General features: G+C 60.0%; 3 protein-coding genes across 4 annotated transcripts in view; 1 reads left to right on the top strand and 2 right to left on the bottom strand.

Moving 5' to 3' along the window:
• The window catches only part of CLDN23 (claudin 23), a 67,811-nt gene extending 51,784 nt beyond the window's left edge, over positions 1 to 16,027 (bottom strand). The window contains exon 1 of the mRNA XM_068187343.1: positions 14,847 to 16,027. Within this exon, the coding sequence (XP_068043444.1) occupies positions 15,193 to 15,891 (699 nt within the window). The 5' untranslated portion in view covers positions 15,892 to 16,027 and the 3' untranslated portion in view covers positions 14,847 to 15,192. The remainder of the gene's footprint in view (positions 1 to 14,846) is intronic.
• LOC137472320 (ribonuclease CL2-like) overlaps positions 1 to 19,062 on the bottom strand; it is a 170,570-nt gene that overhangs the window by 101,984 nt on the left and 49,524 nt on the right. The window lies entirely within an intron of this gene.
• On the top strand, positions 666 to 14,116 carry LOC137472303 (low-density lipoprotein receptor-related protein 2-like). Its single transcript, XM_068187308.1, has 33 exons — positions 666 to 956; positions 1,437 to 1,556; positions 1,865 to 1,984; positions 2,067 to 2,294; positions 2,523 to 2,636; positions 2,742 to 2,861; positions 3,164 to 3,289; positions 3,389 to 3,595; positions 3,758 to 3,926; positions 4,062 to 4,230; positions 4,435 to 4,660; positions 5,008 to 5,133; positions 5,328 to 5,543; positions 5,777 to 6,085; positions 6,320 to 6,532; positions 6,703 to 7,257; positions 7,659 to 7,874; positions 8,033 to 8,271; positions 8,353 to 8,482; positions 8,824 to 9,002; positions 9,117 to 9,303; positions 9,543 to 9,761; positions 9,975 to 10,158; positions 10,430 to 10,631; positions 10,700 to 10,864; positions 11,159 to 11,359; positions 11,452 to 11,995; positions 12,142 to 12,270; positions 12,453 to 12,560; positions 12,649 to 12,885; positions 13,009 to 13,429; positions 13,651 to 13,789; positions 14,043 to 14,116. Exons 1-33 carry the CDS (start codon positions 845 to 847, stop codon positions 14,097 to 14,099), a joined length of 6,687 nt encoding a protein of 2,228 aa, XP_068043409.1. The 5' UTR covers positions 666 to 844; the 3' UTR covers positions 14,100 to 14,116.

Raw genomic sequence — 19,062 nt, 5'->3', positions numbered from 1 at the left:
CTTTCTAGACTCAGCTCTCATGCAGGGAGGGTAGATGGGGAGGCTGGAGAGGATGAGTGCACAGTACCCACAGGCCATGGATGTGCTTGGAGTACAGACCAGTCTTGTGGGTGGACAGACTCATGCCACCGCACGCAGCTGGCCGGGAGACAAGCCAACAGGGCAGCACACCGGCAGTTTCCCCTCGGTGTGTAGCGGCGGCCCCCGTGCCCATCTCCGCGGCTTGGGCGATTCCCGCGCTTTGCCTGCTGGATGGGACTCCTTTCCCAGACAGTGGCAGGTGCCTTATCCTCTCGCCGGGCTGTTTTCCTCCCCCGGCCGCTGCTCTCGCTCTCCTTGTTGTGCTCCAGCGGCTCTTTCACAGCGCTCAAGGTCGAGGCCGGCCGGCTGGGGGGTGCGCGCAGCCCCCTGTTTTCGGGGAGTGCCCCCGCGTTCAAGGCTGCCGCTGCCTTCCCACGCCCGGCGCAGGTGCTGCGGGCCCGGTTCTCACGGCTGGCTCTCACAACAACCCCCGCCCGGCGGGACGAGACGGGGCGGGGGCCACGGGTGCCCCCGTGCCCCTCGGCTCTTGGCGGGCGGTGGGTCCCAAGAGCGGCCGGCCCGGGACCGCAGCTGTCCCGCCCGAGGCCGGCGACCCCCGTGTCCCGGCCGGGGGGTCCCCGGGGCAGCGCGGCGCAGCCCCCGCAGCGGCGGGGCGGGCGGGGGTCTCCGCGGGCGGCGGGCGGTACCCGCGGTGCCCAATGGCCGCCCGCGCCCGGACATAAAAGCGGCGGCCGCGGCTCCACGCTCCCTCCGCCGGCCGGGCCCCCTGGAGCCGCCCCTCCCCGCCACCGCCGCCGCCGCCATGGGCCGCCCCCCGCCGTCGCTCCGCCGGGTGCTCGTCTTCCTCAGCATCCTCCTGCCGCCGCTGCTGCCGCTGGCCGGGAGCGCCGCTGGCGCCGGGACACGCCGCACCCGTGAGCCAGGACCGAGGGGTCGGGCAGGTGGGGGGGAAATCCTTGCCTCATCCCGAGGGGCTGCGGTGGGCGCCCGCCGCATCAGGGAAGCTTGCTCATCCCCCCGCGATGGGCAGTGGGGGGGTCCCCTATCACTGAAGATGTCCCGTTCTACTCATCTCCCGCTGGCGTGTCCTTGACGCCTGTGCATACTTGTCACCCTGACAGCATGGGGACCCCTGCGTCCCGAGGGGCCCTGTACTACTGCCTAGAATGCTTGGGGCGAGGGGGGGTCCTCTGCCTTCCCTGAGCGGGGACGAAGGGTGCAGTTCTTCTTCTAGCCCCAGAGGAGATCCAGCGGTGCCCCTGGATGCTACTGGTCCCTCCCCGCACTGGGCTATGCCGGGACGCCCAGGCGGCGAGCTGCAGGGGGGCTGTGCAGGTGGATGCCCGCTGCGGCCGCCCCGCCTGATCCCGGGCCCGGCTCCTTCTTGCCCGCAGCGGCTGCCAGCCCCACGTGTGCAGCCTCACGCCAGGCCGCTTGCGTTTCCGGCTGCATCCCCGTTCCCTGGCTCTGCGATGGTGAGCAGCAGTGTCCTGACGGCGCAGACGAGCAGTGCGGTGAGTGGCACCCATCCAGTGTCATGGGGTGGCCTGGGGATTGTGCTGCATAGGCATCAAGGGGCCCTGGTGCTCTGGGGAGTCGTAGGACAGGACAGAGGACCTCAGTCTTTGCTGGCTCTGCCTGTGTAGCATCCTGCAAGGACATATGTGCTCCAGAGATCCTTGGGAATGTCTGTGGCATGAGTACTCATCCTGGAACCTATGCTCCTTGGGCACTGCCAGCACCTGTCCCGTGCCAGGATGAAGTGGACCCTTGTTGTTCTGCCATAGCAGTAGGTCGCAGTGACTGTGTGTTGTCCCTGCAGATGTTGCCTGTGGTGGAGACCCCCATGTCTGGCAGTGTGACGATGGCCGGTGTGTTTCTAGCAGCTGGCGCTGCGATGGTGCTGCTGACTGCCTGGATGGCTCTGATGAGCAGGACTGTGGTATGTACTCTCTGCTGGGAGGGCTGAGTGGGGGTGGCTGGGGATGCAGGGCAGGCTGGTGAGTGCTGCGTTGTTTCCTCAGTGTGCGGGACAAAGAAGGTGCAGTGTCCAGGCACCCACCACTGCATCCCACACTGGGAGCTGTGTGATCGGCACCAAGACTGTGAAGATGGCTGGGATGAGGAGGGGTGTCCTCAGCAGCCCTGTCTGCCTGGGCAGTGGCAGTGCAGGAACAGGGTGTGCATCATGGCTGAGTGGAAGTGCAATGGGATCGACGACTGTGGTGATTCCTCAGATGAAGATGTCTGCGGTAAGCAAGAATGGATGCTCCTCAGTAGGGTCCCTGAGACTTGTCTGGGCCATGTGTGAATTAGGGAGTGCTTTGTTCTCCTGGGCCCCAGCTTCCCTTGGGATTGTGGCAAGCTTCCCAGGAAGCTGTTGATGCTCTGAGGGGCCTCCCCATGAGTCTGGGACCCACGGTTTCCCCTGTGCCCAGGGTGTTGGTCCGCCCTGCTGACATGAGCTGTGTGTGCCATAGCCCCCTGTACACCTGGCATGGTGCGGTGTGATGAGGGCAAGTGTATCCTGGAGTCCCTGATGTGCGATGACAAGGATGACTGCCTGGATGGCACAGATGAGCCCAGCACATGTGGTAAGTTACATGCAGCTGCTGGCTGCTGCCCATCTGGGTGGGGACAGGGGAAGGGGAGCCACAGAGCTGTCCTGCCTCATGTCACCCTTTGCTGTATCCCCACAGGTCGGAGCTGCTTTGTACGCAACGGGGGCTGTGCAGAGACGTGTACTGACACGCACTGGGGAGTGCAGTGCTCCTGTGGGGCTGGCTGGGTGCTGCAGGCAGATGGGCAAAGCTGTGCTGGTAAGGGGAGGTCAGGGTGCATGTGCTTCCGTGACGTGTGGCCTTGGCCACTGACAGCAGTGTCTCCACAGAGCCCATGCTTCTGGGGAAGCACCTGCCTCTGCCCTGCTCCTGCCTGCCCAGGTGTCACACCTGGGCCCATAAAGATTGTGTCTAGATAATGTCCCAGCAGCAGCTGGTGCATTTTGGGACTGAGGCCCATGTTCTGGTATCTAGACAGCTTGCCTGTAGCCCCAGGGGAACAGTGGCAATGCTGTCTGGGCAGCTCTGTGGCAGGCTGCTGACCTCACCTTTCCGTGCAGATGTGGACGAGTGCTCCCTGGAGTACAGCCCCTGCAGCCAGCTGTGCACCAACACCCCGGGCACTTTCAGCTGTGCCTGTCTCCAGGGCTACACCCTGCGGCATGGCACCGCCTGCGAAGTGGCAGGTAGGGAGAGGAGGGGAGACCAGGCTGGATGAGGGCTGGGCAGTGCCCCTGGCTAGCCATGTCCCTGATCAATGAGTGACTTTCCTCTCACCCTGGCAGACAATTCAACACAGATCCTGGTGGCCGTGGGGCAGGACCTGGCCGTTCTGGATGTACGGACCCAAGCCTACAGGCCCCTGCTCTCCACTGAGACCGAGCCCCGTGCCCTGGTGTATGACCTGCTCCGAGAAACCTACTACTGGCTGACAGAGGATGGAGAGCTCCGTGTTCACCACCCAGGGAAAGGCACACAGCCTCTCTATGCAGGTGAGGAGGATCAAGCGTGCTGGGTGCTGTAGCAGGGCTGAGATGGGTGCTGAGAGCTGGCCTGCCACCCCAGTACTGCTTTTCCTGTATAGAGGAAGGGGCAGCCTGAGTTTGCCACACAGCCTGGAGTAGGTGTGCCTTAAAACTGCTCTGTCTCTACAGATGCTGGAGAGGTGAACAGCATCTCTGTGGACTGGTTCACAGGGCAACTGTACTGGGCCAGCAGCCATCCTCCAGCCATCTGTGCAGGGCTGGGTGATGGCCGTGGGTATGTGACAGTGCTGGGGAAGGACATTGCACCAGAGCAGCTGACAGTACATCCAGCTGCAAGGTGAGCAGTGAATGAGCCAGGGTTGGCCTAGGCTTCTGGGATTGCAGTGCTGGTGCTGACCATGAGGTGCCTGCTGTGGGGCCATGGCAGCACTGGTGTTCTCCTGTGAAGTGGGTGCTGAGTGCCTGCCCCCAGGTCCCTGTACTGGGTCAACCGTGGACAGAGGGGCCGGACAGTCATTGCTGCAGCCGGCATGGATGGCTCAAACCGGCGGGAGCTCACAGTTGTGTCCATGGAGGAGCCTGTGGGGCTGAGCCTGGACCATGTGGCTGGCAGGCTGTACTGGATCAGCGAGTACAAGGAGGTAGGGATGAGGGGCAGGAGGGCTCTCTCCCACCCAGGGAGATGATGAGGTGGGATATGGGATGGCCTTGGTTCCACTGTGTCCATGGCCAAAGCACGGGAGGGAGCAGGGAGCGGTGCCTAGGTCTGGCATACATCCCTGGGCTGGGAGAAGGGCCAAGGTGTGGGGATGCCATATGGCCACTGTGCCTTGCCTTGTCCCCAGTCCATCGAGACACTGCGGGTGGATGGCAGCGGGCGCCACTCCTTCCACGCCGTTTTGCGGAGCCACACGGAGCCGCTGGGCCTGGCCGTGTTTGAGAGCCGGTTCTTCTGGACCGATGGCACAGAGATGGTGTCAGCCACCTGGGCCTCTCCCCAGGAGCACGCAGTGCTGCTCCGTGCCCCTATCTCAGCTTTCACTGTGCTGCATGCACTGCAGCAGCCTCCCAGTGAGTACCTGCAGGTGCTGCGCTGCTGCAGGGCTGGCAGCATGGCAGCAACCCCCACGACATCCCTGGGTGCTAGGGAAGGCTCTCTGGGTCCTGGAGCTCCCCAGGTCCTGCCCAATGGTTTGCCTGGTCCTGTGATGAGGGGTTGTGGGGTTGGTACAGAGGGGACCTACAAAACTGAAGGAAAGGCCCATGGCTTTTGGTAAACCTGAGGCCCCTTAACTCACATGACATTGCTGGGCTGCTTCCAGCCTTTATCCAGTCCCAGGACAACCTGTGGTTTTTGGGGATTGGGAGAGATACTGGGGTCATGACTGCCTGAGCTTTTAACATCCTCTTGCTTCCAGGGGACACTGCTGCATGTGCCCTGGGCCTGTGCAGTCACCTTTGCCTCCTGTCCCCTGTGCATCCTCGGGGCTACAAGTGTGCATGTCCAGAGGGCCTTTTCCTCCTGCCCTCAGGGAAGTGTGCAGGTGAGCAAGGTCTGGCTCTCTGGGGTGGTATACATCCATGTGGGAGTTGGAGGAGGGCCATAATGGGCTGTGGCTTTAGTGGGATGAGGTTCCCAGCACACACCAGTGCTGTGACATTTCTGTCTTGGCTCATTCTGGTGACTCCATCTAGTGTCCCTGAGGCTGTGCTCACACACTGCCCTTGTGCTCTGCAGAGCTGTCCATCGTGTATGCCTCAGGAAAGGCCATCTCCCTGGTGCATGTGGGCCCTGGAGCACACACCAAACAGGTGCAGGAGTGGCAGGAGACCCTCCACCTGCAAGATGTGGACTGGCAGAGGTCAATACTCTATGGGACAGATGACCGTGGGACTCTGCTGCGTGTTGTGGGCCACCCTGGCAGGAGAGAGGCCATTGTGACTGGGCTGCCAGGTGAGAGACCCTATGGGGTGATAGAGGGCACACTCCCTTTCCTGATACTTCCTGAAGCCTGAGGATCTCCTGGGTGCAGAGCACAGTGGTCTGAGCGGTCTGTGCAGAGCACAGTGAGGCCATGTGAAGGCAGTGGGCAGCTGTGCCCAGGGTTTAGGGTCTAGGGGCACCCAGACAGAGGTGCAGGGTCATGAGACAGCTTCATAACTGCTTGCCTGCCTGCTCTTGCCAAGTCTGCTCTGCCCGTGTGGACATCCGCTCGGGGGACCTGTACTGGCTCGCATGTAACCGGAGGGACATCGGCGTGATCCGGACATCTGACAAGTCCCCGCGCATCCTGCACCGTGCTCGCAGCAGCATCCAGCACCTCTTCTTAGACTGGCAGCGTGGTGCTCTGTACTGGCTGGCCCTTGGGCAACCCCTGCAGGCACTGAGCCTGGCGGGGGGTGCTCCATGGGATGCCTGGAATGAGACGTGGCCTGGAGACCTGCCTGCGGCCATGGACAGCAGAGCCTACAGCGTGCTCTGGAGCTCAGCCCTGGGTGAGCCCTAGTAGTATCTGAAGCAGGGAGTGGAGGTGGTGGATGTAGGCAGGGGTAATCAGCCATGCCCTATAAGCAGCAGGTCCCTGCCTAGGCAGTGGGGTGCTCACGGGGCAGACTCAGGACCCTGGCCTCAGCCGTGAGGTCCCTGCCATGGCTGTGGGTTGTGGGGCGCAGGGTGAGCCATGAGGGGTGCGGGCAGGCTCTAGGTCCTACCATGCCTCTACCTCACAGGCCTGCAGGCGCTGAGTCTGACCAAGCGGCAAGCAGTCACCCTGGCACCCAGCTGGTCCCATGGCCTTGTGGCCGCCTTTGAGCCATACCTGGTGTCAGCAAATGGGACGGCTCTGCTGCTGTGGGACCGCAGGACGCTGGCCCTCGTTCTGTCCCTGCCGGCAGTGGGTGTGCAGGGAGTGGTGGCCTTCGTGGGCTCAGAGGTGCAGACTGGTAAGAATGGCCATGGCTTTGTGCCTGGTGCTGCTGCTGTAGCTGGGTGGCCCGTGCTACTTTGAGCTGTGGCAGGGTGCCTGGCTACTGCTGGTCATGTGGGGTGCTCTGGGAGGTGCCTGGAGTGTGTGGAGGGTGCGGTCCCAACAAATCCCAAATCCTCTTGCCAGTGCCACCAAGCAAAGGGTCTGCCATGCCACTCCTTCCACCTGTGACCACCACTATGAGGACAACCACAAGCACCACTGCTGCTTGGCCAACCACCTCCACCACAACACCACCGTCAAGCCAGACCACCACTGCACTCAGCACTACTCCTGCACCAACCAGCAAGGCTACCACATCACAAACCACCACCAGACAGTCCACATCAAAGAAGACCACCCCTGCACCAACCACTGTCCGGACCACACTGACCAAGACTACCACTGTGCAGCCAGCCACCAGCACCACTCGATCTTTTACAACTAAGATCACTGCCCCACAGCCAACCACAACCACCCCACACTCAAACAGTTCTGCACGGGTGTTGACACCTACCCCACCCCTCCAGTCCAGCACTGCACACCCCCTGACCCCAGTTCTCCATCTGTCCTGTTCTCGCACACATGTGCCCTGCCGTGACGGCACTGGGTGTGTGGCCCAGGAGTACCTGTGTGATGGGGAGAAGGACTGTGCAGATGGCTCCGATGAGGATGGGTGTGCCCAGGTCTGCAACACTCCAGGTAGGAGCCATTCTTCTGTCCCCTATGCAGCTGGGTCACCCTGTGCCAGGGCTTCTGGCTGCTTCCTAGGGGGGCTTTTGGGACAGGGCCCTGGTAAAGTCTGTGTCCTGGGCTCTGATGCTTGTGATGTGACATACTGGTTCCTTCTGAGCTTGGCACCGGGCTTGAAGTGCTGTTGGAAAAGGATAGAGTTGATCTCACTGCTGATAATGGCCTAGATGTGGCCGAGTTAAGACTGCCACAATTGCCTTGTTCAGGATCTAGGCTGCTGGAGATGCACTGTCTAGGAGGGACCAAAACTTGTCACTTGTGGGGCCTTTCTAGGTCACTGGAGGGGTAGCAGAGGGTCTGGGCACCCTGGCTGCCTTCTGCAGGTAGTGCAAAGCCCCTTGTCTTCCCAGGGGCCTTCCACTGTGCGAGTGGAGCTGTGTGTGTCGGGGCAGGAGAGCGCTGCGATGGGGTGCCACAGTGTCCCGATGGCTCGGATGAGACGGGCTGCTGGACCCCCACACAGGAGTGTGCCCTGCGCTGCGACGCTGCCACCCGCTGCATCCCCAGGAGCTGGCTGTGTGATGGCCATGCTGACTGCCTGGACCACACGGATGAGCAGGGCTGTGGTAAGACCCTGGGGCTGAATGGGATGGACTGTTGGGGTTGCCTGCCCCACAGGTGGATGCACCACGTTTCTTGTGGGTCCAGGAGCAAGCACTGCCCAGGGCAACCTGCTGAGAGGATGGGGACAGTGACCCTGCTCAGCCCTGGCCTTTGCCCACAGTGCTGAAGGAGTGTGGTCCAGCTGAGTTTTCCTGTCGGAGCGGGCAGTGTGTGGCCCTGGCCCTGCACTGCGATGGTGACCATGACTGCCAGGACGGCTCAGATGAGGAAGGCTGTGCTGTGCCTCGGCCGCTGCTCTGCCGTGAGGGTGAGGTGACATGTTCCCACAGTGGGGAGTGTGTGCCAGAGGCCTGGCGCTGTGATGGTGCTGCTGACTGTGGGGATGGCTCAGACGAGCAGGTGAGTGGAGCAGTGGGGACACAGCCTGTCCCCACTCATGCCCAGGAGGGCGGGTAGCCTTTTTCACCCTCTGGCTTGCAGGGCTGCCCTTGGGAGGAAGAGCTGTGTGAGGACCAGCAGTGGGGCTGCTCCCATGGCCATGAGTGCATCCCCGATGTCTGGCGCTGTGATGGAGAGACTGACTGCACTGATGGCAGTGACGAGGCTGGCTGTGAGCAACACCCGTATTTTATTCCCTGTCTCACCCAGGGGTGGCTGGTGGGTGCCCAGCATGGAGGGAGATGGCTATGTGTCTGTGCTGAGGTGAAGGGCCCTGTATGCTGGCTGCCTATTCCCAGCAGCTCTGGTGGCTCCAGGTCTTGAGTAGCTGTTCTCCCTGCAGGGGCCAGTGGCATTTGGATTAATATAGCCTGAAGCCAGGTTCTGCCACAGCTCTGGATGTGGCTTCAGTGAGCTCTAGCCAGCCTCTGGGGAGCAGCTAAATCTGCCCCAAATGAGCAAAAGGAGCTGGTGGATGAGGCTCAGGGCAGCCTTCCCCACATGTCCCTGCAGGCCACCCTGCTCCTTGTCAGAGTAATGAGTACCCCTGTGGTCTGGGGTCCTGCCTGAATGCATCCCTGGTGTGCAACGGCCGGCAGGACTGCGCGGATGGCTCAGACGAGGGGGGGAGCTGCTCTGTGCCCTGCCAGCGATCCTGCACTCATCTCTGCTACTCCTCGCCCCAGGGCCCTGTGAGTGCCAGCAGCCCTGGGGCAGGGGCTTGTCATGCCATGATGCCCTGCTCCAGCTGCAGAAGGGAGCCTCGTGTCCCCAGGGTAGGCAGTTGATAGTGCCTTTCCCCTCAGCGGTGCTGGTGTGGCCCAGGCTATCAGCTTGCTGCGGATGGTCTGTCCTGCATGGACATAGACGAGTGCATGGAGTGGGGCAAGGGATCCTGCAGCCAGACATGCCTCAATGTCCCAGGGTCCTACAGCTGTGGCTGTCTCCCTGGCTACCTGCTGGAGCCTGATGGCCACGTCTGCAAACTCACTGGTAAGTCCTGGAGTGGCCAAGCAGCACTGAGGCTGGCCCTGGCCCTCTAAGATACACTAGGGGCTGGTGGATACTTGTCTCCCTGTGTCTGCTGCCCATGGGAAACCTCGTAGTTTTGTGAATGGGCTGAGTCCCAGCAAGCTCCAATGCCTGCGAGTGCTGTGTCCCTTGCCTGCATATGCTGGGACCATGGGACCATTAGTGCTGAGCAGGGTCTGTGTGGCTCTGTGTTACCCCAGGACCAGAGCCCAAGCTGCTAGTGGCTGTGCAGTCCGAGGTGCTGTCCTATGGCCTGCGGAGTGGCCATGAGGAGGTGGTGCTGGCCACTGACAAGGATCGTGTTGTCTTCTCACTTGACTATGACTTGGTGGAGAGGAAAGTCTTCTGGATGGACCTGGCCACAGAGAGCATCCGCTGGCAGGACCTCAACTCGGGAAAGAAAGGCACACTGGTGAAAGGTGGGTTGTGACAATGTGGGGTTAGCAGGGCTGGCCTCCCCTCACTGTGCAGTCTCAAGGTTGCAGTGGAGTGCTAAGTGGAGAAGTGCTAGCGGGAATAAGGTTGGGAAGAGCCATAGCTCCTGAGATGGAGGGACCTGGGCTGGGAGCATTATGCTGAGGGGCCATGCAGCTGTCACCCCACAGAGGTGCTGCCTCTTGGATGCATTTCAGGTGTGAGATCAGACTGTATAGCAGTGGACTGGCTTGGGAGGAACCTGTACTGGACAGATGGGGTAGCAGGGCAGGTGCTGGCCACTCGCTTGGGGGCTGCCTGGCAAGGGATACCAGAGTACACTGTGGTGATGGATGGAGACCTGGACCAGCCCCACTCTCTGGTGCTCCAGCCTCTGGCAGGGTAAGTCTGAGATAAGAGGACATGGGGACCTCCTTGCCATCCCTGTCCTACCCCATTTTCCTCCATGGAGGCAGATGAGAGGCTGGGGAAGAGGTGGGATGGCCTCACCTTGGTGCTGTGGGGACTGCATGACAGGAGAAGAAAGAGCCCAGACACCTGCCCCTGCATGGAGCTCTCAATACACCCATGATGAGATGGGAAGCTCTGGGCTGCCTTGGTGCTGGGTCGATGCTGTGTCAGGTCCATAGGCTCGTACCTGTCTTCCCACTAGGCTGATGTACTGGTCAGAGGTGGGGAGCCACTCACGGCTGATGGAGGCCAGTATGGATGGGAGTTGGCGGCATGTGCTGCTGGCCCAGGGACTGGGCTGGCCCACAGCACTAGCCCTCGACCTCCCCACCCAGAGGATCTTCTGGCTGGATGAGAAGCTGGGCAGTGTTGGTTCTGCACGTCTGGATGGCAGCAGTGTGAAGGTGTGGTGGGGCACCGATGATGGGGCTCTGATGGGGACCAGGGTGGGCACTGACAGCCTCTCTGACAGGTCCTGAAGCTGCGCTGGGTCCAGAGCCCCTTTGCAGCAGCTGTGTGCGAGGGGCAGCTCTACTGGTCAGAGAGGAAGACATGGTCCGTGCAGCAGGTGGACAAGGCCAGCGGCAAGAACAGGACCGTGCTGCTCAAACGGCACGGGCAGCCCCATGGCCTCCAGGTACCTTCTTGGGGAGCCCCAAGCCCTGCTGTGCCAGCTCTGCTGATCTTCCATCCTGCACAGCGCTGTTGTCCTCTGAGTGAGGAGGCACCAGGAGCTGTACCCCCATCCCAGTGGTCCTTGAGCAGCAGTCTCTGTGGCCAAGGGTCTCTGCTCCTCTGGGAGCATCTTTGCCTCACCATCCTGCCCCAAGCTGGGCTGTGTGTGGGTGTTGGTAGCATGGTGTGGTGTCAGTCGTGCTCAGCTCTGCTGGCAGGTGCTGACCGAGCTGAGGCTGAGCCTGCTGTCCCACAGGTGATGCACCCAGCCCTGCGCCCCACGGCCCCCAACCCGTGTGAGACGCGCGGCTGCTCCCACCTGTGTCTGCTGAGCGCCAGGCACACTGGGCAGTGCCGCTGCCCCGCCGGGCTGATGCTGGCCACCAATGAGACCACCTGTCTGCCCATCCGTGATTCGGCCTTTGCCCTCCTGGTCTCACCAGCAGCTGTGGCACAGGTACTATCCTCTGCAGCCAGCCCTGGGGGCTGCTGTTCTCACCACTGTCAGGAAAGAGGGGTCCCCATCCTAGTGCTGCCTCCTTCCTCCAGGTCTACCTGAAGGACCTGCCTGCATCAGCTGGATCCCAAGGGCTTCCCCCGCACCGAGCCCTGCCTTTGGCAAAGGTGAGCCGCCTGACAGCTGTTGACTATGCAGTGAAAGACAAGAGTTTGTACTTTGCAGAAGTGGGAGGCAATTCCATCGGACTGCTGCGCATGAAGGACTGGGGACGGCTGTCCTGGAAGAAGGCAGTAGCTGTGGAGGGCACGGTGACATCCCTGGCCTTGGACTGGCTGAGTGGGAACCTTTACTGGATTGGGGGACAGCCACCCACCATCCATGTGGCAGCTCCCAGGGGGCGGTGGGCCCTGGCACTACTCAGCGAGGGGCTGCAGGGTGCTGCCTGGCTGGCACTGTGTCCTCGTGCTTCCACCATGTGCTTTGTCACAGCAGCTGGCAGCCATGGGCATGGCGCTGTGGTGGAGTGTGCGGCCATGGATGGCACTGGCCGCAGAGTGGTCTGGAAGAGAGCCCGGGCTCCCACTGGCCTTGCCTTTGGGGGTGCTGGCACCAGGCTGTACTGGGCAGACCATGGTGAGTGAGGACTGAGCCAGGGCACTGCAGGGGGGTAGCAGTGGTGCAGGTGCTCAGTCTGCAAAGCACAGCCTGGCACAGCCTTGAGGGGTGGCCCGGAGCCCTCTCTGTCACCACCCTGAAGCCTCTCCACGTGTGCCTTGCAGAGAGAGGTACCATCAGCAGTGTTGAGCTGGATGGATCCCGCTTCCGGCTGGTGCGGGAAGGGCTGCATGGTCTCTCACTCTTTGCCGTAGGAGAAGGCTTTCTGCTCTGGAGCACAACCTCTACCAACGGTAGGTCTGTCTGCTGTGCTTTGCCCTGCTCCTCCTACTGCACTAGGACACGGGGTTCTGCCAGTCCCTCTGGGGGGTGCAGGCTTGCCCCTCTGTGGGTTGAAGGGCAAGCTAGGGGACCTCCCAGCTCAGGCACCCTTGTTGGAAGGAGGTGGAGCAGTGCTGACCCCATGTGTCTCCAGGCTCCAGCAAGATCTGGCACAGCCGGCTGGAGCAGGCTGAGAACTGGTGGTTCCCGATGGAGCAGGAGCTGGTAACCATGAGGATTTACAGCCAGTTCTCACAGGAAGGTGGGTCTGGGACTGCCCCAGCCCAGGGCATCTGTGGGGTTTCAGCTGTGCCTTGAGGTGGCCGTGCTAACCAGTGCTGTTTTGGCAGGCACCAATGGCTGTACGAAGAGCAATGGGGGCTGTGCCCAGCTCTGCCTGCCCAACCCTGCAGGGCGGCAGTGTCGCTGCTCACCCGGATACCACCTGGTGCATGGGGCAGCGTGTGCGCTGGCACCGCCTTGCCCCGCCCCGCTGCAGGCCTGCCCCGACCTCCAGAGCTGCATTTCCAGAGAGCAGGTCTGTGATGGGCGCCCTGACTGTGCCAACGGCTCCGATGAGTCTGACTGTGAGTGCCTGCCCACAGCCGGGGCATGCTGGGGTCCTGGGCACAGAACAGCCTGCCCAGTCTCCCCCAGTTTGGGAAGGGGGTCTTACCTGAGTCTCTGCTGATCCATGCCCATCTCTCCAGGTGCCACAGTGAAGGTGGGGACGCAGGTCCCTGCAGTGGCACCATCAGGAATGTCCCACGTAGAACAAAAACCAGTCTCATCCATAGCTGCACCCCAGCCTCGGCAGCCCCGCCCCAGCCTGTCTGCAGCCCCTGGCCCCCAGGAGCACGGAGAGCCTTTCGTGGTATCCCCCAGCACAGAGGAGGTGCTGGGGGCTGTGCCCTGCAGCAGCGAGACATGCAACCTGCGTGGGGACTGTGCCATCGAGGCTGGCCGAGTGACGTGCCACTGCGCCCTGGGCTATCGTGGTGACTACTGCGAGGAGGCCGAGGTGCAGCCCCTGGCAGGACCCATTACCCTGGGGGTGGCCGTGCTCCTGCTGGTCGCTGCTGCTGCTGTGGGGGCCCTGGCCTACATGCGGAGGCGGGACAGGCGGAGGAGGTGAGCTCTGGGGCTGGACTGGGCCAGGTACAACTGGGAGTAGAGAGGGACAGGGTCTTCTTGCCTAGGGATGGTGTGGAGTCCTGATGTACTCCTGGGTTATATGGAAACCTCCAATCACCCCAGCAGGCTGTTACCAGGGTTTGTGGCAGGACTTTGGGATCTGCCCCATCCCTAGGAGTTGGCCATGCCATTCTCGATGTGCATTTTTCCCTCTCCAGGACCTCGAGCACTGCTTCCACTCGGGTGCTGACCCTGTACCACCGTGAAAGTGATCCAGAGGAAGAGGATGAGGAGGAGGAGGAAGAGCTTCCCCCCAAGAGTGATACATTTGTGAATGAAGCTTACGAAGGGAAAGAGGTGAGTAGCATCTGGAGCAGGCCTTGCTAGGGAGCCCTCTGCCACCCTGCAGTGCCCCGGGGCCCAGTGCTGGCATGGTGCCCACTCCTGAAGCAAGCTCTGCCCTCCTGCTGAAGGAGAGGGGCAAGACCAGGGGTGCCTAGAGTCTGACAGGACTCTGCCTGTGCCTGGACCCCCTGTGCTAAGGCGTGGAGTGGGCTTAGAGAGGTTGGGTCAGACTCACCCCTGATACACCCATCTGTGATTTCTGCAGGAGCTGCCAGCCCTGCTGAGGAAAGGACCATCTCACATCAACACCGTAATTTCATAAAGGAACGTTGTGCAGCATCTCTTGTGCCATTGTGGTTTGTGTGTGGGCCAGGGAGGAGGGATTGGCTTGCTCTTTCTAGATGTCTAAGACCTAGGAAACGTAAGAATGCAGACAAAAAAAAATGTTTGGGAGGCTTATCAGGAAGTCTCCAAGTCCAACACACTCTCTGAGACTGTCCCTTGAGTACTGTCCCTTTGCAGCAAGGCTTAGCTTGCTGACCAGGGTGCTTTGGTATAAGAATCTGGCCAAACAACTCTGCAAGGAAGCTGGCTTGGGTCTTACCTTGTTATGCAGGGGGCTGAAAAGGATTTTATAGTGGAGTTCTGACCTCTTGAGTGTCCCTTACAAACCAGTGAGACCAGTTTTACCACCTCACACCAAGCTAATTTTGAAAGGGGAAATAAATGCTATTTTTTTCTCTGTGATCTTCCTCCCCCCACCCTCGCCACTCCACCCTGAAGTGTCTGTGCTCCAGGAAGGAGAAATCTCTTCTCAAGCTGATTTTGACCATGGGGGAAAAGTCCTTTGGGAAAGTGCTATAAAAGCTAGCTGTGCCCTTTTATAGACCTTTCTTCCCTGCTTCAGGCAAAACAGGGAAGTTGGGTGAGCCGTACCCACTGGCTCTCAGCCCAACCTGCCTGGCAGAAAGCCCATAACCATCCCACAGCACAAACCCATTGCTTTGAATTTATTTTGCTGTTCGCACAGTCCTGAGCTGGGCAGAGATATGAGACAGGTGCTTCCCACCCCTGCTGCCAGCATTGAAGGTTACACACTTCTGACCAGTATGTCGCTTACATGGGAACACCAAAGCTGTCTCTGCCCAAGCTGCTGTGCATGGTACAGGGAGATGAGGTAAAAGCAGCACGGAGGTACTGGAGCCACCTCTGGTCCTCAATCCAGCATGGCTTTGGCACAGTTGTAGATCCTGGACCATAGCAGGCTTTTGAGGAAGTTGCAAATATTCGAAAGAGGTCCTTGGTCTTGTTTCCAGCCTGTTCAGAGGGGCCCCAGGAGAAGGGCATGGCTTGTAGGGGCAGGGGCCAGCACTGCTCTTGGTGCCAGGAAGGTGACTGCTGTCCCAGTGCTGGGACTACAAGTCAGAGTCACAAGGTGGGCTTCTCCCCCAGTGCTGTCCATCTTGCTCATCCTCCAGCACATCCCAGGGATTGTTGTAAGCTCTACTGGAGCCTGACCCAGCCTCTGTCACAGGGGTGGGGGGCAATTTGGGAGCCCTGCACTCCTTGCAGCAGTGATGGAAACTGAGGGCGAGGGCCAGCCCCCCCAGGATCTCCAGACAGCTTCCCAAATAGCTCAGTACCAAGCTGTAGCCGACGGTCAGAGTGCTGCCAGACGGCGCAGGCAGTGCCCACAGCTCCTGAGTGTACCAGGAGCTGGGCACGAGGCTCATCAGCCCAGAGAGGAGCAGCACCAGCCCTGCCACGCCGGCCACCAGGTGCCGGGGCTCCGGCTGCCAGCAGCGAACGCCCAGGGCAGCCACCACCAAGCCCACCAGGGTGACCACCAGAGAGGAGGGCATCAGCCCTTGGGCCACCCGCACGGGCACCTGCTCAAAGTAGCCCAGCTCGTCAGCCTGCCCACAGAGGCGGTCATGGGTGCTCTGCCGCTCCCTGCATATGTCCCAGATGCCCTGCTCCCAGACGACGTCCATGGGCTGGTCAGGTATGAGGCTCACCTGCCTCCAACTGGGTGCCAGCGTGCCCGTGAGTGTCAGCAGGAGCCCGCAGGGGCACAGCACCAGCCCCACGATCATCTCCGTCGGCGTCCGCATGCTGGGGAGGTGGGTGAAGCGGGCTCCAGAGGGCTCCCGCTCGCCCGAGGTCCGCGGGGGCTCCGGAGCTCGCTGCACAGGAGCTGTGGCACCGGTGCAGGCAGGGCGGGGGTCCCGCGGCGGTCCCGGAGCCCCTCAGGCGGGCAGCCCTCGGAGCTGCCCCAGCCCGGGCCGGGCCTGGGGAGGTGCGGGCAGGAGGCGGTGCCGGCGGGCGGAGCCCGGCCCGGGCAGGGCTGGCCGGCGCCTACCGCGGGGACTGCGCCTTCCAGGGGGGAGGGAGCGCCGGAGCTCCGGCTCCCGCTGTCCCCTCGCAGGTGGCGGGATGGGGGCCGTGCCCGGGCTGCTGGGGCAGCATAGGACCCTGTTACATCTCCCTTCATTAACTGCATGTCAGCTTATTTTGCTATCAAATTAATTAACTAATTAATTAAAATAATTAAGATGAAATGCTGGCAGATCTCACATTTGGTAACTGGCCCAAGAGACCTCCCCATCTCCCTGTCCTTCAGGGAGAGCTCCTGAGCTTGGCCCTGCTCCTCCCGTCCCACGCTGCCCTCAGAGGGCACCCGCAGACGCAGCAGCCTGGCTCTTGGCAGGAAGAGTCCCTGGAATGTCCACTGAGACAGGTACGGGAAATCGCCACATTTGAGAACGCCAGTGTGGGATTTTGAGCCCCAAAAAGCACTCGTCTTGGGCCTTACCAAATTTCCCTGATTTTCTGCCAGTCACACTGAGCCCAGGAGAGGGCAGCATCCTCTGTGGAGCAATTTGGGATGAGCAACGCCGGCTAAGCTGGAAGGCTGGCTGCCTGTGTGTGCCCCACGGCAGTGGTTCCTGGCCTTGGAGAAAGGAAGGCCTTCCTCTGGAGGGCTGGGTGGGTCTGTGCTGGACCAGCTGCCCCGGCTCCCTTCCTCACTCCTCTGTCCCACAGCTATTTGCCAAAGTCCTGAAGCCCTTCAGCTCTCTGGGTACCAGATCATTTTGGGGAGGGATTTTGAAATTGTTGAACGCTGGATCTTAGTCCAGCTGGAAGGCAAGGCTGGGTTGGACTCAGCCAAAGGCTCATGTCCCCAGCCGCATCTGCAGAGCAGCCAGATGAACATAGCTCCAGAACAGGAACACCTGGCTTTGTTTTACGCAGCCAGTAGCTCGCTAAAACTTGGCACTCCCCATCTGGGAAACTAAGCTAGGGATTGCTGATTCCTTTCCTGTCCAATTAACTTCTGTAACTTTTACCCTACTCCAGCCACTGACTCTGTGCCAAGACACTCATTACTACCCTGGGAGCTGTGGGTCCAACCAACACACCAAATACTGTTGGTCTGATGTGTTTCCCAAGTCTGCCTTCATGCCACACAGCAACAGGTGCTGCAAGCCTAAAACCTGAAAGTCTTGACTCTCTCGTGAGCTGTATCTGGACACCTTTCCATCTGGACACCAAGTGGAGGTTGGCTGTGAGATGTAGTGCTCCTGGAGGAGAGGGGGGCAGAGGGAAAGGGCTGGTAGCAAGCTGGGTGGCACAGTGCCATGGATGAGCATCTATCAGTGCCCTTTGCCTCCTCCCAGCTCAGGAGGCTTTTACTAAGGTGACAAATCACAGCTTGGTGGCAGTGCTGTCAGGTATAGCAGTGGTTGCCCATGGATCATCCAAGCCAAGCTGTGAGCAGGTGATAGCAAGCCCTGAATCCTGCATAGCTGGCTGGGACTTTTCTCCCCATCCCAAATGTGTGGGTGAGGCATGCACCAACCCTGACTGAAAGGGAGGAATTCTCCATTTTGTTGGATTTGCCCACAATATCCCCAGAAAGGCTAAAAAACCTAGAGGGTAATGCCCCCCCTGGGCTTTGTAGTGCCTGCCCTAGGATCCTTCTCTCTGCAGCACCTTCTTTTTTCTCTCATCTGTTCCTCCCACAGTGCTGTGCCCCTCTTGGCCTTGCTCATGCAGGCTTGAGTCTGGGAGGTGGCCACTGCTTGGATCTGCAGCTGCAGCAGAAGTTGGATCCCGGGAGTATCACAATTATGCACCAGGACAGGTTTAAAAACCTGGGCCTTTCCAATTTATTAATAATGCCCAGGAGGATGCATCTGCCCTTTGGGCTGATGCCCAGGCTCCTGACTGTGGGACAATGATAAGCAGATTAGGTGATGTGGCCCTGATGCTGGATGACCTGCCCTGAGTAAGCTTGGGGAAGGAAATGGGATTAACAGAGCTGTTTCCCGTTGCCACAAAGTTATAGATTGTTCATTTCTTCTCCTTTACTTTCTAATGAGGTGGTATAAAAAGCGATTCAAAGAAGTGCCTGGCCCTTTCCAAGCTCTGGGGAAGCATTTAAAGCCATCTGGCCTCAGAGATAAAATGGTCTGGCTGAAACTGCCTTCCTTCCCACATTGCCCTAGCTACTGAGTGGGAAAAGCCACCTTACTTGGTGTTTCCTACTTCTCCAAGGCTGTGACTTAGTTTTTCCTACATTGGCATGTCACAGTCATCTCTTTAAGAACATGATGGAAACTTTATCCAGGCCTGGTTGAGTTGGCTTGCATTTTATTACTATTTTTTAACACCCCATTGTAAATTGGAGGAGCAGCAGAAGGCCTTGAGCTGATTGGACCTGGAAAAGATCTAGGGCAGGAAAGTCAGAACTTGAGACTGATTCTAAGGAAGAATTAAAAAAAAAAGAAAATTCATTATGACGTACTTAGTGTTGAGTTGCTTCTTCCAGCCTCAGATACCCTGCATCACTGAAGGCTGGGAATGAAGTCAGGGCAATATTCCTGTGTCCAGCCTGTTCCCTGCCTCTCCCTAGCTGTCTGCTTCCAGCCACTGGTGGTGATGGCACCCTAGACTGGACAAGTACTAGTGTCTCTTAGGTGACAGTGTGAGGTCAGTGTAGACAGGACCAGTAGCTTTTGGGTTACCCCATTGTCACACCAGCTGAGCAGAATTTGCCTGATGCCAGCAATGGCCAAAGAACACATGCACATGACAATCTCCCCAGCTTCCTACGTGATCCATAGTCTGATCAGACTTCTAGGCCCAACTGAGCTTTCAAAATGTGGCTCTGGAGAGAAGAGCTTCCCAGCACAAAGGTAGCTCTGCCCCTCCGTTGTTAGCACTGAGACTTGGGGACAGGGGGGTCCTTTTCAAGGCGGTTACTCTGACTCCCTTCCTCA

Source organism: Anomalospiza imberbis, chromosome 4 (assembly GCF_031753505.1).
Source record: "Anomalospiza imberbis isolate Cuckoo-Finch-1a 21T00152 chromosome 4, ASM3175350v1, whole genome shotgun sequence".
Lineage (NCBI taxonomy): Eukaryota > Metazoa > Chordata > Aves > Passeriformes > Viduidae > Anomalospiza > Anomalospiza imberbis.
The sequence above is the reverse complement of the archived record's forward strand: the minus strand, read 5'-3'. Positions and strand labels throughout refer to the sequence as shown.